The sequence below is a fragment of the Parasteatoda tepidariorum genome, chromosome 4 (assembly GCF_043381705.1).
Source record: "Parasteatoda tepidariorum isolate YZ-2023 chromosome 4, CAS_Ptep_4.0, whole genome shotgun sequence".
NCBI classification, from domain to species: domain Eukaryota; kingdom Metazoa; phylum Arthropoda; class Arachnida; order Araneae; family Theridiidae; genus Parasteatoda; species Parasteatoda tepidariorum.
The window spans coordinates 35,295,024-35,321,150 of record NC_092207.1 but is presented as its reverse complement, the minus strand read 5'-3'; the positions used below and the strand labels follow the sequence as shown (position 1 = coordinate 35,321,150).

Below are 26,127 nucleotides of genomic sequence, written 5' to 3'. Positions count from 1 at the left end.
AACTAATCCCTTATCGTTAAAAAGTAATTTCAATTTATTTCATAAATATTTAAGTTCTCTTTTTTTTTAAGCCTTCTCTTTTAAGGGAGAGAAGCATAAAAGCAAAATTCTGTTTCGTTTCTTTGATAAAACAGATCAATTTCGAATGAAAAACAAGCTCTTATTCTGAAAAAAAAAAACGAAAACACATCAGTCATTATGACATGAAACACATGTAACACAAAAACAAGATAATTAGGGTATATAAATTCAGATTCTGATTTTAGTGTACATGGATATCATTAAGTGTTTACTATTACTTAGAATCACTAACAAAAAAAAATCTGAGACAAAATTTGCTTGAAACATTTCTAAGTTATGGATCGATAGTTATATTAGATAGATATATGAATTAGACAGATATATTATAGATTTGGCGCTTGGAGATCTTAAGTTTAATTGATAATATATTTTAAGTTTAATTCAACCATTTACAAATGACAGTAGTGGTATAAATAATGAAAAGGGTATAAATAATTAAAATAAAACATTTAATGAACATTAATCAGTAAGTAGTCTTTAAAGAATAAGCAAAAAAAATCATAAACTTTTTTCAAAACTTTTTCGCACAGTAAAGAAAGAAAACATATATTAATCTATAAATAAAATCTCACGAACAAAAGTAATTAGTAATAACAAAGATAAATAACTATTTTCAAAGGTTATTAAAAGTGATAAATTTTCTTTCGAAAACGTTATTTAGAGAATCATTAAGCATTTTCAAAGGTTATTAAACAAGATTAATATTCTTTACAAAGACTATTTAAAATTAATTATCTTTTAGAGAAAAAATGTTTTGCTTATTGAAGGAGAAATATTTAAAATTTGGATTGCAAGTTATAATAACATTCTTAATGGATGCTCATATTTGAATGATAATTTTGTACATCCATATTCCTATAGCGTAATATACATAGTGACAAACATTATTTTTAAAAATAGAATTAAAAACAATTTTTTTCTCCTGAAAACATTTTTCCAATTTAAAATTCTTTTTATATGCTATTTAATTTTACCTTTTGGTCCATGAGGTCCTGTTGGTCCATGCATACCCGGAAGTCCCATGAAACCTCGTTCCCCTGGCAGTCCCGGGGTTCCAGGATCGCCTATAAATTACACATAAGAGCAGTTAATATGTATAAATATTACACATTTTTCTGCAAAAATACATTTAAGAAAAGTCTAAATATTTAACCAAAAAGACTTCTTTACCTCAAGAAATATTTTATTAATGTTGCATAAAGAATAAGTTACACAAAATGTTCTTATTATAATATTGACAAATATACGTTTCGTCCTGCTTTCCTAATAAATCTAAATGAAAACCTTAAACTCAAATCAATCTTTTATCAAAAAGGTGGTTTACAGTCAAACTTGTTTTAACATCACAAAAATTGGTCTGAAAAAAGTAATAAACTTAAAATAATTCAATCTTTAATTTAAAAATTGGTTTACAATATAACTTAGTATTAATTCAACGTCACTCTAGAAAATTGGTAAAAAAAAAACAATAAATTAAACTAAACTCAATCTTTCATCTGAAAGTTAGTTTACAGTTAAACTTAATAGTTAGTACAACGTCACACTGAAAAATCGGTAAAAAAATAATAAACTAAATCTAATTCATTATTTCATCTGAAACTTAGTTTACTGTCAAATTTGGTACTTGGTTCAGCGCCACAGTGGAAAATTGGTCTAAAAATAATCTTAATTGAAATTAACATTTAAACATAACAATAGTCTTCCAAAGAACACCACTACATTGGTACAGTTTTGAACCATATTGTTTACTATATTGATTGAAGCAAAATTGGCAGTAATTATTAGGTTAAAAACTTGATCTGCAATTTTATCAGTGAAAGATTTAAGGTTAGGTACTTTTGAGAAATATGAACAAAAATCACTCTTCCAAAATATTAGAGAGAAGCAAGCACTTCTGTTTTTTTCCTACTTTTTTTTTGCTGTTCATGAAACTACACCGAGAAATAACCTAAGTGTTTTATTAGTATAAGTAGATTAAAAAAATTCTACTATTTCATCCCCTAGAGTCATGTTCCTCATTTAAGTATTATATTTTGCCTGTTTCATAATCTTTATTTTTAATTTGTTCCATGCTTTTATATTTTTTTAAAACTTTTTTTTTTAGAAAGGAGTAATTAAAATATCCAAGAATCGAATAGCTCTCTAATTTTTGTAATCTAGAATTCCCTAATGGTGTCTAGAAAGCAGTCTAGAAATGAAATTTTAAAAAAAATGAATGAGAAATGTCCAAATTAATAGCTTTTAAAAAGCTTGTAATGAATTGATATTTTACGGTCTCACTATAATGTCTTTTTGTGATTGATTTAGAGCAATAATTTTTATAACTTCAACAACAAATCCATGTACACTCAAATATTTCATTAATAATTTTGAGCTAGTAAAAACAGGTATTGGTTATCACTCTAAATACTGTATTTCATTTGCCTTTCGGTTAATTTTAATGAAATATAATATTTAAATAAATAATGTTTAAATTGAATGTTTAAAAAATTTACGTTTGTACCTGACTGTTCAAATTATTCCTGTTCAAATCTGAATATTCAAATGAATCATGAAAAGAAAGTAACTAAACAATAAAACAAATTATACCTTTTTGTTTATTCCTCTTATTTTGTTAGATTTTTTTTTAATATTTAGACTTTTCCAGCGTATTAGGACATTTTTTATTTATTTCGTAATAAAACAATGGGACATCAATAAAGAATTCTTCAACCTCCTTCATCTAATGAAATTCTTTCTTCCCATAATGTTTCTTTAAGGAAGACAAATAAATAATAGTCAGAAGGTGCTAAATCCGGATTATATGAAGGGTGCTCAAGGTTAGAGTTTTTTATTTTATTTTATCATGTTATGATTACGATCGTCTGGTATTTCATTATGTATACGCACAAAAAAAAATGTTGTTTGGAAAAGAATGGATGGTTTTTTGGACTACGATGCTGTCTTGTCATTAATTTAACAGTTCACAATGAAATAATGCATTAATTGTTTATTTTTTTAGCAGTAAATTAATGCACTATTGATTTAATAACGCCTTAACTCACAATCTCGCATAATTGTTTTTCTTTCTTGATTTTTTTGACTTTTTTCATTGGTTTCGTCAATAATCATTATTAGATGTCACACAGTAAAAAGTCTGAAATTCCTTTGTGTGCGTCATCCGTAAAATCCATTTAAAACATAATGTATTGTACCGTAATTTTTACAGTAATATTAATTTATTTAATAAGAGGAATACAGTGATTTTACTCAATTATTACTGAAAAAAATATGATACATCAGTTTTGTTGTGTAGTGACATGTTCCGGTAAAAAGGAATTTTACGGTAAAAAATACCAGTCTATTTACTACTTTTTACCATAATTTGATCAGGAATTTTTATAGTTTATAATGACTCATTACTCATGAAAATTATAAATAAATTCTCACTTGAAAAAAAAAATCCGCTTCCTTTTTTAAATAAAGAACATAAGTTTAAAAATAAATAAAAGCAGTAATAAATATTTCGTCACCAATCTTCAAAGGCATAAGCTTACCAAACTCTAATTCTGATTAGTTCCAATTAGTTTTTGTTCAGACTAACTTAGGTTTAAAAATATTAAAAAAAATAAACAGTGATAAATTCTTTGTGCCTAAATTTCAAGCCCATAAATTTTTAAAATCTGATTTACATTAAAACTATTTTTTTTCTTCAGTCCAATATCTGTTTAAAAGAATATAAGATCAGTAAATTTCTTTTGCACAATCTTCAGAGACATAAGTTCATAAAAATCATTTACACATTATTTCCAAATTGTTTTTGTTCAGACCAACTTACATTTAAAAACATACAAAAATAATAATTAATTTTTGTGCCTAATTTGAAGACCATAAGTTTTAAAAATCTATTTTACTTTGGACCCAATTATTTTTTCAGACCAACATCTGTTTTAAAAAAATATAAAAGTTAATAAGTAATAATAATAAGTAAATATAAAGAGCTTTTAAAACTCCATTTCAAATTAGTTCCGATAAGTTTTTTTCCCAACACACATGCATTTGAAACATGCAAATACACCATTAAATTCATTATGCCCAAATTTCAAAGACATAAATTTATAAAACTCTATTTTACATTAGTTCTAATTATTTTTTTTTCCAGTATAACATTGGTATAAAATAATAAAAATACAGTTATAAATTTAATGTAGCCGAACTTTGAAGGCATAAATGTACATTTCACTATAAATTTTTTCAAATATACACTCCATGTTTATAAAACTAAATGTCACATTTGTTTCGATTAATTGATGAATTTTTTCAAGACCAACAGCGTTTAAAAACCGATATAATCATCAGTAATAAGTTTTTTATGCCTAAACTTAAAAAAAACGTAAGTTTATATAAATCCATATTGCATAATTCCGATAATTAGATTGCGAATATGACAGTTTCGAAAGTCTGTAAAACGATTCTGCGAATTTAGAAGTGTTCTTTTATTTCTTATTGATATTTTTTTAAAAACTTATCAAATTCATCGCAATCAAAAGGTATAATATGCTAAGATAAAAATATTACTACTATATTAAGCTCCCACGAATGATATTTAACAAAATAAACTGTATAAACTATAAAATAACTGCTAAATGGAGCTACGTAGCAGCAGCTTCATTGTATTGGAATTAATCTAATTAAGGAATTTTCAGCTTTCCAACTTAAAATTTTAATACTCAGAGTGAAAGCATCATTTCGGAATTAATTTAACGCAAGACTTGCACTCTAGGTTTAATGCTCCGCCACATAATCGCATTCAATGCCGTATTAGCGAGTTATGAGATAATAGACTTAACGATGTCATTGCATATCATACATTAAAATTCTTAACGAAATTCCTAAATGTTGATAAGAGGCATACATTTAACTATAATAACGCATTATATGAGAAGCCAAGAGTTTGGAAGCTTAAAAAAATATATTATATGGCATAAGGTGAACCATCTCAGATAACGCCGTCTTGAAAGGGCGCTTTTTTATTCGTATTCACAAGCAATGAAATAAAAAACAGAATGATGCCAGTCCATGCATTGTAAAAAAAAATCTATCCCCACGGGTAAAAGTAGTGGCAATTACTTTTCACCTAAGTTACGTAGTGACGCGTCATACATAACTCATTGATCTAGTGTTTCACTATACCAATGTTCTTTTACACTGCTCTGAAAAGTAGCCATCATTTTTGTTTTTCTCTTACAGTAAAATTTGTAATTACAGTAAGATAAGAAACATCTAAGAATCATTTAAAAAGTTATTTTTGCAATACAAAATAAAGTAAGAATCATTAATTTAGAATGCATAGATACAATAATTCTTTAAAAAAAATATGTGTAAATGAATTTAGTTTTTATATCAGCGTAGCACTGAAAGAACCTTAAGATATATTCGAACTAGGCTTAACAGAACGGAAACGAATAGAAATTATAAAATCAGTTAATACAGTTCTCGGAGATTTAAAAATTAAAATACAATACTCCTTATTACACAACTAAGAGCATATATGCATATAAAGTGACGGATTTTTGATTTTAGTGATGAATATCAGATTTGAGAATTAAAACACACTGTTGCCAGCTTATTCCAGAGAGTAACAAAACTGCTCGTAATATTCAACTTAGCGTTTCTGGATATTCAAAGCTCGCCAAGTGCCAGGCTTGGTGTTTTTGTAAGTAAAAATATTTCTCGTATGGTGTGAAAGCGAGACAGTTTGGTGATTATTCAATTCAATTATCCAATTTGGTGATTATTCAATTTAAAAAGTTTAGACTTAAATTATACCTTTTCAATCGTATATGAGCTTACGATTTGGTGTTAACCCTGAAAAAAGTGTTCCGTTACACAATTATTTGGGTTGTTCAACATCAACATCATATTTAGAGAGATATTACACCACAATTTTTACAGTTTAGCATAGGATAACATTCCTACAAATATTTCTATAACGCTGATAACGTGTTTACTGAGGGGACAATAGTTAAAATGTTTTTAAAAATAATAATTGTTATTAACATAAGGTGGATTTTTATAGATTCTATAATGATGTGTTGTTCTGTAAGGTAACGTGTTGACGTGTTGTGTAAGGTAACTCTAATAATGCCCAATAATGTACTCATCTAAATAAAGTTCAATTGTTAATACACTCAAAATATATATTGATGAAACTTGTCTACCTTGTATTCCAGGTTTACCGGGCCTTCCTCGCTTACCAGGTTTAGATATACCTGGAAAGCCTCTAGGACCACGTAAACCACTAACCAATTCCTGGAACCGATCTGATAAGGAAAAAGAAATAAACATAAAGCCATGCAAGAAATGAATCATGCAAGTTAAAATGTGGGCAGCAAAGACATCCAGGCCTTACAGGTTAACCAAGATGAAGCAGGTACACAGAAGACAAAAGATTCACTTTATTTCGTATAAGCACGTGACGATAAATCAATAGAGTTCGAGATTAGTTTGAAGATCTTAAAGCTTTTGAGATGTTTTCCTTCTTTCATCAATGGCACGATAGCTCTGTGTGGACCTTGGCCTTCGTTAGAATTCTATTCCAAGCCGCCCAATCTTTAGCCTTGGGTTTTCATGAGGTTTCTTTGAGAACGTCTCAAGTCTCTTTTCGGAAAGTCTGCCCATCTGAGTTTAGGACGACCTCTCTTTTGACTGATTTTTGGTATGGTTAAAAAAGTATTTTTCGTGGTGCATCACGCATTCTCATAACGTGACATGCCCATTTCACGTTTTGGTGAATTTTTTGATATCCGAAATTTTGCAGATTTCGTATTGTCCACTATTTGCTTTTCCCTCTAGATGTCATGATCTTGAATTTCACCAAAAATGCGTCTAAAACATTTCCTTTCAAAAACTGCAAAAAGTTCTTTATCTTTTTCAGCCAGATCACTTTGAATTCCACCAAACATACATCTTAAGCACTTCCTCTCAAAAACTGCTGGTAGTTCTTCATCATTTCAGCCATTGGCCATGTTTCAGCTGCATATGCTAAAATAGATCTGGTTAGAAATTTAGAAATAGTTTAGTTGATCTTTTTATGAAACCTGTCTCTAAAAATTTCTTACGTAAGATGGATTATCGGTTGGCAAATGTTATTCTAATATAGATTTCTACTGTTATATCATATTCTAAGTTGATTTCAGAGCCTAAATAAGTAAAAGGTTGTTTTAAAAGGATGCTACCAATTAAACTACTAAACTACTGCGCAAAATATCACTGATTCAGAAAAATGTTCAATCAATAGTACACGAAATGTAACTGGTTTGGAAAGACTGGACTTTGCGTCCAATATGTGAATAGTTTTAAAAGACCATCCAAATTTAGCCTACAAAATATGATATACTACGATATTATAAAGTGTTAAACTTTAGAAATAAGCTTAAACTTCTGCAAAAAAAATTAGCATGATGTGTTTGGAAACTGATTCAAATTTTTAAAAGCAAAATACTATTGATTTAGGACGAAATGCCATTTTCATCATATGCATCTACTTCTTGATATTATCAGTAGGAATATTCCAAATCACATTAAGACTTGTAATGGCTTTAAAAAAAATATTTTATTTTTGCACTTTTTGCTTATAAGCAAATTAAAAAAACTCATATATAAGCAGTAAGAGAAATATTTATAAAAAGGATGAAAGCATAGAGACAAAAGAGTTTTGGAGTATATTGAAAAGTACGAAACAGAAAATAGAAAGGAATAAACGAAATCATGCTCCGTGCGACTGTAGTTAAAGATGTATCAGAAAAAAGAAATCTGAAGCCTATCTTAGTGATATTTAAAAAAAATTTTCTGCTGCTCATCCTGAAACAAAAATGGTTCCTTAAAGTCATTTTTAAGAAAATGTAATACCTGAAGGACCTTGTGGACCTGGCGGACCTGGACGTCCTGGCTTTCCACGACCCGGGGGTCCAGGAGGACCTCTTAATTTGGCTGTTAATTCTGCTAATTGTTCTATAATGATTCATCGAGAGCAATAGAAAATTAAGAAACTAAATATTTTTCACACAAAAAATGCATATATAGTGATACAGTGAAGAGAATAAATATCTTTTTTTAAAAAAAAGAGTATATAAAAAATGAAATTTATTTTTAATTATTAATTGTAAGAAAATAGTTCGTATTCCTTGCTTATTTCTATTATAATCATATTCGTTTATTCGCAATTTCACACAAAGTATAGACTAAGTGAATATTTCTTTCTAACAATAACATACACATACAATAAATATTATGAATTAATAATTAAAAAAAACACAAATTATTTTCTTCCATGAAGATCTAATCAAAATACATTAATTTTTTTAAAATTTTATACTTGAAATAAAATCTCTCTTACTTATTTTGTTTCAAATCTTGATAATGTTCCAATTTATTAAAATTATATTTTTTTAGACAAAAATTTCTTTTCTTATTGTTTGAAACTTTCTACAAAATGAGCTTTCTACAACAATTTAATACTCATTATTTTTCTTTGCTTAGCTTAATCAATACAAGATCTAAAAACTTTTCCTCATTTTTCCGTAAACACCCCAATTCATTAATTTTTAAGCTTTTTCCTCTCATAAGTCTTCTCATTATTTTTTACGGTTACTTTAAGATTGAAATTAAGTGTTTTTTCAAAAAATTGATGTAGAATAATTAAACAAATATGAAAGAGTTAAACTTTGGGTCATACTTGTTTTGTACGTAAAAATTTTGAAAGAGCATAAATAATCACATAAACAGCCACACTATAGTTTCGGATCTGAAACGTAGAACATTGTTCTGTGATGTTCTGTGATGAAACGGTAATGTAACATGATTGATTTACTTTTAACCAGGTAAAGAAATGTATAAGATTATTTAAAAGCATGATTAAAAAACATAGTTTTATTTAATTTAAATGGAAAAATAAGGCAAATAAGAATAAAATAGGACTTCAAATGAATATTTTCTGTTAGACATGAACAACGTGATCTAAAAAACGTGAATAAAACACAGATACAGGTACAAAAATGGACATACTGTATCACATGATCAAAAAATTCATTCGTTTCAAAAATATACAAATTGGAAATAACAGCCATGTTTCAAGCTCTCAAAAATTGTCACCCATTTTCAAGACTTGCCAGAATGAGAAGACGTGAGAAGAAAAAAAATGTGATTTGAAATATAAATACGTTAAGTTGTCAATGCAAAATGGAAGCATAAAGGTGAGAAACAAAACTAAAACAGCGTCCGAGAAAGAAAAAAAGAATAAAAGCAGAACTAGAAAATATAGTTTCTGTTCTATAAACAAGAATCTTCCTCAGTGACGAAACTCATAGTTTGTGTTTTAACAATGAGAAATGTTCTTGTTTGTATAAATTAATGATTTATAAATTTAAGAAAGAAATCTAACCATTTCCTTACGGTTGGTACAGCTGATGATCCAGAATAGCAGGTGCTATCAAGCACCGTAGGCAAATGGTTAGCGAACTTTAATTTTCATGTTAATCAGTTAGCAGTCACCCAAAGAATATCGATTTTTAGAATTTAATTTCCACTCCATTGAGCCTACCCGGCAAAAGAAAATAAGGTCATTTTTAATGAGAAAAGGATTAACTACAAATTTAAGAATTAATTGAATCTAAATTGCTAGAAATATATGTGATGTTTATAATAGCATTACAAGTATCGAATTTTATAGAACTGAATCTATAGTATCTCTGCTTATGTGACATTTTTAGTGTTACTTTCACACTCTTTGCTTTATACATACAGAATAAGTACTTCGAGCAGCACGTGCTGAAACTTAAAGAACAAAAAAAAATTTAATTGAGTTACTTTATATTTATAGTCATAAATATAACAAATAAATTGTAATAAATAAGTTAATTTTATGCCCAAAGACATATAAAATAATATATTTACTACGCAAAATACGCTTAGGAATGATTTTGCATTATTATAAAAGATTTTGTAAATCGTGTGTTTCATACAAAAATTTTACCTCTAAGAACAGAAGCACATATTTCTCTCATTTCTTCTTCCGTGTAACCTCGACCCTAAAAATATCAAAAATGGTTAATCAGAAATTATCTAAAATTTCATAAGTACATAAAAATTCGTTAATTTATGTATTCATGATTTGAATTATGTCAATTTAAATAGACTGAATCTGTACCTACGCTTAATTACTAGTAAAAAGGCAAAATGTCTGCAAGCAATTTGTAATTCCTAGTTCTTACTGATTTCTTTCGAATTGAAATTTAATTCGACTATTTACCGTAATCTTCGATTAAAACATGTTCTTGGTTAAGTTAAGGTGAGTTAATAAATCAATGAGTTAATAAATCAATGAGTTAAGAATAGCCAAGAATAAGGTATTCTATTAATCAACGAATCGATATATGCGTTGAGCAATGAATGAAGAAATAAATCGGTTTCAGAATTAATGGATAATCAAATCAATAAATTAATGAATTAGTTTAATAGTAAATGATGGAATCTACGTAACAGCGAAAAATTAAATGGTGAGGTCAACATGGCAGTAATACAATAAATGCCAAAAGTGTTAAGTTAACAAATCCATGAATGGACAAGGAAGCGAATTAACAAATGCGTTGATATTCGCTGATTTAGGTCATTTTGCTGACTTCTTTTACAATTATACGTTGATGATTCACTAATTCATAAATATGCTGAGTTTTTCATTTGATTATTTATTTGTAGACATTATGATTCATTCATTAATTCACTGATCGTTCAATGAGTTACTCATTCATAACTGGCTGATTTATTAATCGATTCGTTTATTCGTTTTGTTCTACAAATATAAATCAATTTTATGTTTTAAGCGGTTTCTTTGTGTCATACACGTAGCAAAAATGCTTTTTCACTGAAAATCGCAGTAAACAGTAGAAACAAATTTTTTATTCAATTCATACGAAAGATTAGTGTATGCACATTAAAGATGGATTTCTGCTGTTAAGGGAAATTTTTTTTAATGCAATTGAAGTTAAAATAATGAAGCATAAGTACACTGTAAAAAATTTCTGAGTTATTCACTGTGACAAATATTGCCCCCAAAGTGTCTGTATTTTTTCCGTAAAATACCCTCGCTGACATACCGTAATATTTACTGTAAAATCACTGAATCACTGTAATTAAATAAATATTACTGTAAAAGTTACAGTATAACAGTTTTCGGTTAAAATTAATTTTGTAGACGATGCATACAAAGTGCCACTTTTTACAGTAATTTTTCAGAGTAGAACAACGCAGTGTACAACGCGTAAAATACAAATGACTCAAACTTCTGAACTAAAGATTGGATATTAAACAAGTACGAAATTCAAATTTTAGGGACTTAAAAGGCGAACTATAAAAAAGTAATTAAATTATTACTTTTCTTGATTTAAAAAGAAGTTGTACTTCGAAAAATGCTACTCCATTTTTTTTAAATAAAAAGAATATTTAAAAGTTGAACTCTTTCATAATATTTTTACTTTTTGCTTTGTGTCTAAATGTTACGTTTATTGCTTCAGAAATTGTTTAATTTTTGTATAATTTAAAAACCCAGTTTTATAGCCATTTATGCTAAATAGTATTAAAAATATAACAAAAAAATTATTTTCTTACTACTCAACTTTGCGGGAAAAGTTAATGAACAAAGTGATTAAAATTTTTTAAAGTAACTTACAGGAGGTCCTGGCAATCCTGGCATTCCAGGTCCACCTCTGTTACCGGGATTACCAGGTATTCCAGGTGGACCAGCAGATCCTGGCATGCCTACAGGTCCAGTTGATCCAGGCGGTCCTCTCTCACCTGATCCACCACGCTCACCAGGCTAAAAAGATTTGATGCATTACTAATAAAAAGCTGGATTTCCAGTTAAAAAATAATATTGTTATAAGTAAATGTTGCATTTTCGACAAACGAGAAAAAAACATAAATTTTGGACTCAAATAAATTTGACGTTAATATTAATGGATCATTTCATAACTATAACTCTTTATTTAGGCTTTTTGGATCTTAGCTGGCTTCTTTACTAAAGAAAAAAAATCTGTACAACTTTAATGAAATTGAAATTAAAAAATATAGATACATTTTTGTAAACTATACTTCTTGTAAAGAAGTGAATCAATACTGAAACAAATTAAAATTCAACGTATTGTAAATTTTAAGGAATATCATAGTAGTTCAGTAATTATGGCACAAAAGGGTACTTCTGCGGAAAAAATTGATATCCAATGTATTTTTTGATAAAAAGCTTTTTTATGTTATTATTAAAGATGCCAGAAATCTTCGTTGTACTCCTCCCCCTTTTTCTTTTGTTGAAAGAAATGGGGGTGATTAAAGGGGATAAAGTAAATTTACCCTTTACACAGCCAAACAAAGCATTGTATTCGATGTTTTTTTAAGCAAAATGGAATGAGACTAATCCCGAGCCTAAAGGACTAATAGTGTAGAAGTTATATTGGTCTCAGACATAAAAAGTATAATTCTGTACTTGTGTCTATTCACGCATTTGAAATTGCTATCTAAACTAGTGAGACATTGTTTCTTACTTAAATTGATTAAAATTGACAATAAAATGAATAGTTCAAAGGTTGAAAGTGTTTTAATGTATAAATGTATTACTTTAATGTACATTTACATGTCTTTTATGTACACTTCTTATTATGTATGCAAAATGCGTAAGTGAGTGCAAGTACGAAATTATAATTTTTGTACACAAAAACTTCTATGACTTCTTATTTTATCAATTTCTGTTTTTTCTCGTACACTTCAGCTGGAACAATTACATTGGAAAATGTACCTTACATACTCAAGTAGCCCCTAGATTGTAACAAGTGCACGTTAGTACCTGTCAAAAAAAGTATTTTTTTTTTATAAATTAAAGCTTTTTTTCTCTTTGAAAGTTTTCCTACCCGAAACTAAGTTAACCTTGTTTAAATCATCTTATTTTATTAAGATTGGTTAGATTTTTGCCGAAATCACTTTTTATATTATTGAAATATGATTACAAGATCAAAGTACTTACAAGGGAAACTAGGGAAGTGTGACTCGCCAATTTTGAAATAAACTAGTGGGATGTATGCCTTATGAGGAATAATTTTAGGAGGCAACATTCGTTTCGGCCCATAAATGGTACTGTGAGAGATAAAAAATAATTCAATATGTAGAAAAATCGATCTTTTATCACTTCAATGCAGACTATTAGTTATTGTAATTGTCTCATACTCCAATTAATTATTAATTAATTGATTTGCTTATTAACAAATTAAAGCAAAAGTAGCAAATCAATTATACGATCATTAATTAATTTTTAATTAATTAATTATTAATTAATTGATTTGTAATTACATACTCCAATTAATTTGGAAAATTTTTTGGAAAAAATTTAAAAAATTTGATGTCAATATTTTTTTTCAAAATTAACCTAACAGGTTTTTCTGAAAAACTACGGATATATAAATTTTCGAAATCCATTTTGACAATAAACATGCATTATATAATACGTGAAAGTACCACAAAATTAATTGGAGTATGAGATAATTACAATAACTAATAGTCTGCATTGAAGTAATAAAATACCGATTTTTCTATATATGGAATTATTTTTTGTCCCTCACAGGACCTTCTATGGGCCGAAACGAATGTTGCCCCCTAAAATTATTCCTCATAAGGCATACATCCCACTAGTTTATTTCGAAATTGGCGAGTCACACTTCCCTAGTTTCCTTTGTTAGAGAAATGGAATAAAATAATATTATGGAATTTAATTTGCTTATATTTTTATTAAAAAATGTAAAATAATAAAGAATAGAAAGTTTACCATTACTGTTTTCACAGTTTTCCCTAACTGTTTTTTTTTCTTATTTAAAGTTTTCCAATGCTATTTTTACATTCTTTTTCATTTCATTTCGTCACATTGCTACACGTTTGTAGCCAACCACTCTGGATACATTTATGAATTTTCGGAGAAAAATTGTTTATTTAGTATAATTTATGCAAATATACTAAAAAATAAGCTAAAATTGTTTTTAGTTTTTATGTTAAAAATGAGGAAAGAATTGAATTGAATTCAATTCAATATATAATTTAGAAAGTTGAAAATATTTCCTTTAACCAAATTTAAAACCAATTATTATATCATAAAGAATCATTTCAGTTGCAGCTGGAGAGGCCGTTTTATAGAGTTAAATTTTTATTGATCTTAATTTTAATGAATCTGAGAGAAAGGTACATAAAATATAGCTGTTTTAATTTGATATGCATAAGAGGTAGAAAGCATCCTTAAATATCGAAAATATAATACAATACCATTCCAGGAGGTCCCATAGAACCAGAAGTTCCCTAAAACAAAAGAAAATAAAGCATTTTTTTAAATAAAGTTAGTTATGGTAAACTTCACAGTTGTATAAAAAACTATTATTAAATACTTTTCAAATCATCGTTACCTGTGGACCAGGCAGTGGTACTAAACCTTCAATATCATAGCTAACAAGACCACTTTCACCCTGAAAGTAAAAAGGGTTACATTATTTTGAAATAAGATTTATGTTTCAATTCAATATATAATTAAGCATCATTCATTAATTATTATGAAATTATCTTACCTTAGGTCCAGGGGGACCCGGTGGACCTGGTGGGCCCTGAAAGTATAAATCACATATTATTAGAATGTATATAACTCGCTTTTAACTATTAGTTTACTCGTTATTAACTATTAAATCATTAGAATAATGAGAATTAACAACACGAAAATGGAGGGAATGCTAGAGAACAGAATGAAATAGGGCAAATAGTTTTCGAGTAATAAAATGTCATAGTTTGAATTTCTTTTTTCTTCAAGAGCTATTTGACCGATTTCGATCAAAATTAAAATTGTTTTCTTTTAAAATTACAATGTTTAAGAAGAAAAAAGTATTTCTATATTTTGCAATTATAAAGGTTTCAGATTATTAATAATTGAATGAAAGAAATTTTTTTAAAAAAATTATGTAATTATTTTTGGAATAGCGAAATTTAGAAGAGTGTGCAATTTTGATTTTTAATTTTCTGGAATAATTCCAAAGATGCGGATAAGTAAGCAAAAAAGGAAAATTAACATTAAAGAATATAAGAAAGCTGTAGAATAATGTACGGAAAGTTAAGAATTTAGTTACAAAAATTGCCAAAAGATGGAGGTAAACTCTGTAAAGAGTTCTGTAAAACAATACAAATATCGCAGGGCTATAATCCAACCAATAATATTCTACACCAGAAAAAACATTGTTTAACCAAATATATTGTTTAAACCTCCTAAATTGGTACGACAACCTTCTTTCACATTTTAGCACTAGAATTGACAGATTACGTACATCAATTAGTTGCAGCGCCATCTACAAGCAATTTTTGTAACTAAATTAAAAAAAAGTTTCTGTAAAAAAAAAATATTTTACACTTTTTACGGCAAACATACTGTTTGTTTAATTCCTCAATCACTCTTTGTTTTCGAGAGTTTAATTTTGAATTGAGACAGTCATCTGCAGGATATCCTTTTGAATGGGAAAATCCGATCATTAGATAAAAAGCTATTGATGTGTCTTTTTTTTAAAAATTCTGTTGTATATTAAATGGTGTGCATTTAACCAAAGGTGTAAAGATAATTTATCAGTGTTATTTTAATTTTTAATTAATAAAATTTAATTTCTTTATTCTAAATACGAGTTTGGTAATAAAATGTTAACTTTTGAAGCTGGAATTTCAGATTCCAGTTTCAGCTATAGCTGGTTGGTAGCTCAACTTTGGCTTTCCTAATACCATCTGTTTTCTGAACTTATTTTCTCTAGCAGTAGATTGATTACGAGCAATAGATGTTCCATATTTTATTTTGTTATTATTTTTTTTTTTTTTTTNTTTTTTTTTTTTTTTTTTTTTTTTTTTTTTTTTTTTTTTTTTTGGATTCTCAGTTCAAGACATTTTTAAAATTGTTTTACTTATTCATATATGACTACTATGACTGTAAAGAGTTACCCGCGTGCCCTAAATAAGAGCGGGACGGGGAAAATTTTCCATGACTGTAAAGAGTATGAAAATATCTTTATGCTAATTTTTTCCCTTAACTATTTTCAAATAAACTAGGAGGCTTCGCCCCCTGCTCGCCAACTCCCGAAACTGCTGTCGCAGTTCAGTTCGGATTGCTTCACAATCCGATGCTCGCTCTTTGGATACGTTCTTAACGTCTAGCTTTTGTATACTTTTTTGAACACTGAAGTTCCGAAAACTTTAACTGTAGAAAATTCTAAACATGTGCATTTCAATAGTAATTTGAAATTGCAAACAGTTCACATATTTTTCTTAATCACACTATTCTAAATTTCAGTTGTTGAGAAAAGTAACTGTTGTAAGTTTTGTTTTAAAGTCTTTCCCACCAGAGGGCTAAAACCATGTGTTGTAAAACAATATGAAATAGTACTGAACGCCGGATGTAAGGCATCGGCTTCGATGAAGATAATTTTGTGAGAATTTTTTTGATAATTCTGTGAGAATTCACCCGATTAGACATATGATATGCTCACTACGTGCTCTTGCGCGCCGAATCCAATCAATTAAAAATGAAAACTGTTGCCAACGCGAGAAAAGAAATATCATCGGTTTTATTGATACATACATACGTACGTATTAGCGTTTTATATAGTAGGAGATTATATAAATTTTAAGACAATTTAGAATTTCTTCCAAATGCCCCGAGAAAATACTTATATACGAAATGCTTGTACCCGATTTTTAAGTTTTACAAGTTTTGACTTTTTAAAAAAAAAGATATAGGAGAGCGAGATTTTAACTGATAAAGAGAACGGCGTATATCCGGTCACATAATTTAATGAAAAAGCGCCACAACCGGAGTTTCCTTACATGTAAACTGGAACGAAGTACCTCTATAGTCATAGTCTGAAAAGAAAATAGCTAGAGCTCAAAAGATTTATTTTCTTCTTTGGAAAAGAGAACAATTTTAGTTAGTTTAAGAAAGAGATCGTAGTGCTGAGTTCCGTATCCGTAGTTCCATATCAGAAATAACCTATTCAATAAACTTCAATTTCAATCTCATTTACACCTCACAAATTCAACATCATGAAGAGCTAAGCAATACTTATAGTTGAAATAGGGTGTAATGTATTCAGAACTAAAATAGACTTATTTACTTGAAGTGAAGAAAAAATAACCTCTCTACGCCTCAAAAACAACCTCTCAAAGTTGATTGCTCTATGGTATAAATCCATCTACATCAAGAGAACCTCAAGTGTGAGTGTAGCTACATGCACCTTGATTATAAATCTGGAGAGGTTTTACAAATCCCTTTGTTTTTATCTTTCATTCAAGCCTGGCTTGTCTTGAGAATGGGTGCCTATTTTTGAACGCTCGATAAATGCCATCATTGTTATTAACATCTTCATTATTGATTATCATTACCCTAACATCTTCATATCTTTTGATGAAAATAAATTTTATATCATTAAGCATATTTTTTACTAAAAAGCGTTATTTCATAGAATGTCAGAAAATAATAATACTTTTATTAAGCACAAACATTAAATCAAATTTTAATGAATTTTTTTTCTTAATATTATATTTATAAATTAATTATTACATCAGAATATTTTAGGTGTATAGAAAATCTGCTCTTCATTTTAACTTGATAGAAGCTATTATAAATACATTTTGAATATTTTAACTAAAAGGTTTTTGATTTTTTTTCTTTTAAAGTGCAGAGTAATCAACTCTTTTCTGAAGCATGAATCACTCTAACGAAACAAATCTTACTTCTTTTCATTTTTCGTTGGAACAAAAAAAAAAGAGCTTTTCAAACTTTTTCATCTTCCGTTCTAGTCTAAAGTTCTTTAAAGCTTCCTTCTCAGTTTCTCGAGGAAGTTATATGATTCTTAAGTTCTTTTATCGATCTTAAATATCGATAGTATCAGTACTCGGCAGTACAAAAGATTCTTAGACAAATCCTTCATGTACTTTTTATTTGAATTGCAGCAAGTAATATTTGTTTGAAATCAGTTCACCTCATTTTAGGATTCTTTTTTTTCTCTCTTTCTTGTTTGGGGGGAACTCAGTAGATAATAAGCTGAAAACAGATATAAAGTTTATCTAAAAATATTCGGCTTGTTAAAGGAAAATAATATTTCCTGCTTTCTTTTCTTCTTCGCAGAAATAAAAACCACTAGACATATTGGAAATAAATTTCTCTAATTCATGTATCTTTCAGATGTAATAGTAAAATTTTAAAAAAAAGTGATTTATTTTTTATTGGAAAAATGATTTTTCCCCTATGACATTGAGATTTTTAAAGTCAATAAATATGTAAGTCAAATAAAAAATTGAATAAGTCATCATTTAATGCAAGCTGCTTGCATAAATATATCCATTCTAAATAATTTCTATTGAAACCTAAAAAATTAAAGTAAACTAACTATTCTTCTTCTGTTTTCCATTGTCTTACTGGTATTTGCTTATATTTATCAATAAGAGATTTTCAGAAAAAACGATAGGGAAAAGTTACCGATTGCTAACATAATTTAAGTAGCCTCTCATTTATTGATTTTATTGTTTATTGATTGGTTATTGATTCACCAAGTGACGATTGTTTTTTTTTTCAGGTCTTCAGAGAGAGAGAGAGCATAACGATTTTAATGAACATGTTTTTAAATCAACATTCATTTCTTGTTCTAATTTACATTTGAAAATAAAAAAATAATACATAAAACGTTTGGCATTATTATTAATGTATAACTAAAATATGTCGAAATATAATTATTAAATCAAAATATAATAAAAATTAAAACATGTCAAAATTAACATTTTCTTTTAAGAATTCTTTAAATTCAATATTTATATCCATCTTACTCAATCTATAGTCTCTTACAAAAACATTTTAGACCCAATCTATAATGATTAGCAAAATTTTTACTATATAGGTAAACAATTTGTTTACGTTATATTCTGATTCTGTTAAGTTAGCTGAAAATTGTTTTTCATATAATTTATGTTTTAATTGTACAACGTGTCGTAATTATTACTGTATGAAGTATGTAACCCATTTGTAATTTAGTAGTTTTACTTGAAATGGTGTAAAAAAATATCTACTTACTGAAGGCCCTGGAAAACCGACCAATCCAGGTAATCCAGCTGGACCAGATGGACCTACAGGACCCGGTGAACCCTAAAAGGTCAGAAAAATAATATTATATTAATAATAGTACATGCTCATTTAATTAATAAAGTGGTATTGAATTATGATATAAATGGATAAAGCGCCTTCACTTAATCATGTGGTACCATATTTTCAAAGAAAAAATACATTCATGACTTTCTGGTGTGTAAACATTAAATTACTCATCATCATCATAGTTGGCCAGACAACCCAATGTGAGCCAATGCCTTCCTCTAAAGATATCTCCACGACTTCCGATTTATCTTTGATCTCCAATTTTTTTCTCATTAATTGCGAGAAAATCAGGCTCCACTGAGTCAACCCATCTCAATCGCGGTCTTCCCCGCTTTCTTTTTCCTGCGGGTGTAAGAAGCAGTATATTTTTTATTGTGTTGTCGTCACTCATTCGAATCACGTGGGCGATCCAATTCATTCAATTTCTTTTCATGTATTTAATAATATCAGATTGTTTATAAATATTCTACAGTTCAAAGTTGAATCTCCTTCTCCAGTTATTGTTTTCATTTACACCACCAAGTACTCCGCAAAATCTTTCTCTCAAAAATTGCGATACAATTTTCCTCCAGACATCAAATTACTATTAAGATGTTATTTTTTAAATCCTTGATTGAATAAGCTATATTTCAACTAAATTCTCAAAATTTATAAGAATTATTTTTTCATATGTTGTTTTCGTATATAGTGAAGTCAGCTATGTGATTGCATTTACAATTTAAACCAATGTAATTCTTATCATAAATTCATGTGTGTTTATAAATTCAAGTACGCTAAACAGATTCAATTTATGTAATATTACGAAAATAATTCCCAATTAAAAATAGATTAATAAAACAATAACAGAATTTTCATTTGAACACTACTTAAAAATACAAAGAGGGACATATAAGTCTTGACTAAAATTTTTTTCTCCATATTATTGATGATACCAGGTAGCAACATAAGTAGAATTACATTTCGTTTTTCTGTGCCAGCAATTTGCTTATAAAATGAAAGAGAAATTGCATGTGGTTTATTTTTCCTTTCGAAAAGTAAATTTTTTATTCTCATCTGAGGCCATTTCTTATTAAAATGTCCATAGAAAATCATTGAATTCTTCATGCTTTCTTAGATTAACATTCTAACAACCAGTTTACTGCTTACTCAATTTTTAATTAATTTAATTTCTTTCAAGAAGAGCACTTCCCAAAATATTATGACAAATCATTAATCAATAATATTTGGGTTGTTTTTAATTTATTTAAAAAATAATAAAGTATTTAAAATATAATAATGACGACACATATTAGAAACAAAAGAAAAATAATGGTAATCCAAAATTTTTTTGAGTTTGAAAAATGCAAAAATAGTTTTATAAAAGACAAGTCTGACCTACAATGTTGCCCATAAGCAATAACAATAAAGAAATAAAAAGTATAATAACTTACAGAAGATCCTGGATGCCCTCTGAGGCCTTCTGCACCTCTTGACCCCTTTTCGCCCTGATCTCCCTAGAATTAAAAAAAATCAGAATTATTCAGGTAGCACTATCTAATACTAATTTCAAACTATTAATTAACATTCAGATTATTTAAATTTGTTGCTTTTATCTTTAATAAAAGCTGTAGCAAAGATTTAAGTCGATTGATTGGAGTCATTCAATGTGAAATTAACCATTTTGTTTTTAATGAGTATCCTAATTTTTAAATCAGCTCAATTTTGATACCTTAGTTCGACCAACTTAATTAACGGAATAATATCCGTTGTTTGAATCAACAGCATTGATACATTTATTGACAATCAACAGCTTTGATTGATTTGAATGAATTGAAAGAATCATACTCTAGCTGTTAGTTCAACTGAAATATTGTACTCCATTAATTTGAATCAACGTGATATAATATGTTCTTTATAATTAGCTTATATAAAACAGTATAAGTTTCAATTAGCTCAGAACTAGTTGATTCGTATCAGCTGATAAAAATATAATCTGCTGGCATATTTTTATTGTACCTTTGAACAAAGATTCTTAAGTCGATCTGATTAAGTTTAATTATTCTGTTATGAAACAGACTGTTATTCGTTCTTTTGATAGGTTGAATTGACACAAGTCACATAAACTACGCATATATAATAAATAGATTCCAATCTTTAATTCAAGTAATTAATTCAAATAAGTTGATGCATTTTTTTGATTCGAAAGAATTCAAGAAATCTAATTTGTTATTGTTGAGTTAATCGAATCAAATATGCTAGTTGTGTCTGATCTGTTGATTTTATATAAATTATTTATTTTAATAACATAAATTAAATAATATAAATGATATAAATTGGCCTTTAAATCAACACTTAGCTTAATTTGTTGGTTAGTAGACCGTAAAATGATTCATTTGCTTTAACTATGTCTGTAGATTTACCTCAAACTCCATTATCTAGTCTCCGTAATGAAATATAAATTAAATCTAATACGGAAAAATATTTTAAGACCTTTGATTATTGTTTTATAACTATGAGTTGCACTATATTTATTTTTCAAAACATTGTGAAATAAATTATGGTGAAATATAATTTACAGACAAATTTTAAGAAATTCAATTTGTCCGCGTCATTTCAGAATATTATTTGTGCTAAACCTGTTATGATATTCCCAAATCGGAAATATTTTTCTTAACTTCCTGTCTACGAAATATCGAATATAGTCATTAGAGAAAATAGAGACCAATGGAAGAACGCGCTCTTGATGATTTAGTGTAGACGATAATCTAATATTCTATGCAGCGCCACACCTAAGAACGTGTCGAAAATTAGTTTCATATATGGACAAAGAATCAAGGTTAGTCTATTTTGGAAGCACTGACAATTTCTTTTTCAATTTTTATTTTACTTGTTCTGAGATTTCGTATATTTTTATTTCACTTGTTCTCCGTACCTTGGGTCCGGGCTTTCCAAATGGTCCTGGTTTTCCTGGAATTCCTGCCTCTCCCTAAAGCAAAATAAAGGAAATATTATCGGTGGTGAATTAGCTCTGAAAATCATTAAAAATATTTTCTTTGTTTATTGAAGAAGATAATGCTTTGATCAAATTTACTCACGGGCAATCCATCTGGACCACGTGGACCTGCTTCACCTTTTATTCCTCTTGGACCCTTGAATTATTAAAAAAATTAGTAAACAATTTTATATAATTAAACTATATTTACTTTTAAAAAGAAATTAAATTTGTCTTGCTATTCTGGATGTGACTAGTTAAATAAGTTTTAAAATATAAAAAAAAAATGAAGAAAATATTTTCATGGCACAAAAGAAATACTCCTATTTAAGCATGCTTCTTCTTTTATACTGTGCTTGAGCATGTAAAATGTAATTTTTTTACTTAAATTTGTAGAGAATCGTATTTAAAAACTAATAAAAAAAATCCGGTTTGAATATTTTAAAAAGTTTAAAAAGTTTAAAACAATTTTCCAAGTTGTTTTCGTACTCTTTAAAACAAATCTCAAAATGATAAGGGGTTTTCCATTAATTTCATTTTCCACTGTCAAACAAGATTTATTTAAAATGACACCGGCATTCCTGGGGATCATCCCCCATAAAAGTAACTTTCCGTTACCATTGTTTTCTTTCCTTATACAGTAATATTTCGGTGCATGAATATTTATTGTAAAGTACACTATCTACCAATAAGTATTTGGACACCTATGCAAATGACTATATCTGCGGTCCTGAGATACGTCACGTCCTCCGCCGGTATATATCGTGTATGGAACAACATCGGCATTAGTCCCATGCAAGATACCTACTACACTATTTTGGATGACAATGTGCTTCCTACGTTGTGGCAGTTTTACGGGATGGACTCTTGCTACTTCCAGGACGACACTGCCAGCTGTCATGTTGCGAGGGTCACCAAGGCTTGGTATGGTGTCAATGGGGTTAATTGAATGGACTGGCCTGCCCAGAGCCCAGACCTGAACCCTATCGAGAACCTCTGAGACGAGTAGGATCACCGAATTAAGGGGTGTACGACCCGTCTAAAATCGGTGAAGGAACTTGCATGTCTTTCTCCAAGCCGGGTGGAAGAAAATACCACTAGCCGTCACACAAGGACTTGTGGAAAATATGACCCCGGAGGGTTCACTCTGTGATTGCCTCTCAAGCAGGCTCTACCAACTATTTATTATGAATAAAGTTTTACTTTATTCATAATAAATAGAAAGAAAATGCTTTACTTTTCAATCACACGTGTCCAAATACTTATTGGTGGATAGTGTATTATCATTTGGTAGTTAGTTTTGAAACCTCATTAGAAGAAACCCCTTAGTTAAAACCTCCTTTGAAGAAACCCCTTAGTTGAAACAAACTCCCCTAATCAATTCGAGTTTCTTTTAAAAAGTACAAAAACTACTTAGAAAATTGCTTGAAACATTTAAAATTTTTAAGATATTTAAATCAGTCTTTTTTCATTATATGTCTAATGCATTTAATTACAAAATTTTAAACAAAAAAAAAAATTGGTAAAATTTTTCGCACACTCTCAGTGTATAAGAACTGCTTTAATTACTTATTTATTAAACAGTTTTAAACAAGTATTTTTCGAATTTTAAGGAAAATTTTTTTTAATTAATTAATCTAAAAATTTGCTTAATTTTATTGAAAATTTTAAATTTTAAATTTGCGGTAAAAAATCGCTAGATAAAAATTTTGTTTTTTTATAAAAATGTCTATATTTCCATTCATAATTACGCTAAAGTTACGAAATTTTGTGCAAATAGTAACCAAAATAATTGTCACAAGTTACAAATTTATTGCTATATTTTATAGCATAATGTGTTCAAAAACACTATTTTCCGTCTGTAATTTAATGTAGGCCTCTCAAATCTCTAAAAAGTTTTCAACTTCATAGAAAAGTATGCGAAATCGCATGATCTAACCACTTCTGAAGGTATAAAATGATTTAAGTATTTCTTGAGAAATATGAAAAAATATATATTCGCAAAAAAATTTTTTTTCCATTATTTTGTCCAACCATTATCCTTATATTATCCTTATTTTATAACTGGTGTTGAAGTTGAATAGCAGGCTATCAATGTTCAACTCTGTAGTCTTATAATTTTGAATCCAATTCAGAAGACACGGGAACTCCCGGCTCAAACATTGGGACAAAAAATGGCTTTTGTGGCGGACTCTAGTGAATTTGATTGAACTAACTCACATTTGTGTTACAAGGAGAGGAAAACCACGAAAAACTGCCATGGTCAGCCTGACGAGAAGGAGAAACTGATCCATAATCCACCAGCGGGGAAAACTGAGAGGATATCTTCCGTCAGCACTGTGGTCAGAGCGAGTCGCAGGAGCAGAATTTGTGTCAACCAGTCGCAGCTGGGACTCGAACCTTGTTGAACCTATTTGAGAGGCGAATACTCTATCCTTTGAAGAACCGCGGAAAATCCGCGCGCGAAAAAATTTTCATAACCGTCGTTGAACAGCTGACCCAATTTTGAGTTTACGACTACCAATGTTGTACTCCGTAGCCCTGTCATTTTGAAACCAATCCAGAAGACAAGTGAACTCCTGGATTAAGTGTTGACAGAAATTTGATTTTGTGGAAATCTTTTTGATGGAGCTAACCGACATTTGCGTTACATAGAGGAGAAAGTCACGAAATACTTCTATGATTGGTCTGGTGGCAAGGGGACTCTAAACCATGATCCGTCTACTATACTGAGGATATTTTACTTCAGCACAGTGAGATTCAGCAAACACAAAAAGGGAAAATGATTCAACTTTTCCCCTAAGAGGGAAAACATACAGAACTGTTTTTATTCTTACTGTAGTGGTAGTATTTTAGGTGTGCCCAAGGTGATGTTGACATGAAAATATTTATGTCTGATATGTTTACTTTGTTACTTTATTATTTAATTAAATTTTATTGTTAATATTTCTCACCCGTTTAATTATTATTATACCAAAACCCTCACTCACACATTAAAAACCTTATTAGCACTGTGGTCGATGCGAGCCGGTGATAAATTCAAACCCGGGCTACCTAGTCGGGAGGCGAGAGCTCTATTCCCTGAGCCACCGTGGCTCTTCCATAAAATATTTTAAAATTAAAGTGACAAATGTTTAAAAAAATTTAAACAGAGGGTTAACACTAAAGTATTCAAAGTTAATATCAGAAACAAATAATGCCAATTAAAAATTTAATGCATAACTGTAGACAAAACATAAAGCTAACCTTGAAATTTTAACCGTTGCATAACGTTGAAAATATTAACAACTTTAAAGCCTCAAAACATTAACTACCAATAATGAATTCCTACAAATAATCTTAATAATTAGTGTTTAAATATTTCCGGGTTTTATTAAGTTTTACCGCTGTTGTTGGCATTTTCAAATACAATGTTCTTGAATAACATATTAATCTCTTTTTACGAAACAAAGTTATATTCGTATTTCAGCGCTTTTGTGCAATTTAATTAGCGTTAGTTTAAATGTCAGAGAACTGGGTAATAAAACCTCAAAGAAAGGCAGACTTTCAAAGTAATTTATTTCATTAGGAAATTCTCACTTACCTCAGCTCCTTCTATGCCCTGGGCACCTTGAGGACCCGGTGGTCCCTAAGTAAAGACAAAAGAAGAGAATTTACGAACCGTAGATGAATATCTTCAATTTGATTAATACATTATATTTCCTTAAATAATTCAAAAGTAAGTCAAATTATGATTGGATGCGATTGAGCGCTTTAAATACTTTGGTTTTCCTTCATTATTTAAGTAGAATTATTTTTTTTTGTTAATAACAATAGCAACAAAATATCTAGTATTTTATATATATATATA

At 28.8% G+C, this 26,127-nt stretch overlaps 1 protein-coding gene across 2 annotated transcripts in view; it reads right to left on the bottom strand.

The window, feature by feature from the left end:
- Positions 1 to 26,127, bottom strand: part of LOC107445377 (collagen alpha-1(IX) chain) — a 158,994-nt gene that overhangs the window by 9,035 nt on the left and 123,832 nt on the right. Inside the window, exons 28-39 of one of the 2 annotated variants that reach the window (XM_043039897.2) lie at positions 25,861 to 25,905; positions 22,381 to 22,434; positions 22,218 to 22,271; positions 20,737 to 20,799; positions 19,229 to 19,300; positions 14,709 to 14,744; positions 14,550 to 14,609; positions 14,413 to 14,445; positions 11,786 to 11,932; positions 10,094 to 10,148; positions 7,972 to 8,073; positions 1,056 to 1,145 (exon numbers count right to left, since the gene is read on the bottom strand). In XM_043039897.2, coding sequence (XP_042895831.1) covers positions 1,056 to 1,145; positions 7,972 to 8,073; positions 10,094 to 10,148; positions 11,786 to 11,932; positions 14,413 to 14,445; positions 14,550 to 14,609; positions 14,709 to 14,744; positions 19,229 to 19,300; positions 20,737 to 20,799; positions 22,218 to 22,271; positions 22,381 to 22,434; positions 25,861 to 25,905 — 811 coding nt within the window. Of the gene's footprint in view, positions 1 to 1,055; positions 1,146 to 6,281; positions 6,384 to 7,971; positions 8,074 to 10,093; positions 10,149 to 11,785; positions 11,933 to 14,412; positions 14,446 to 14,549; positions 14,610 to 14,708; positions 14,745 to 19,228; positions 19,301 to 20,736; positions 20,800 to 22,217; positions 22,272 to 22,380; positions 22,435 to 25,860; positions 25,906 to 26,127 lie in introns of both variants that reach the window. The other variant, XM_043039898.2, reaches the window with a different exon arrangement.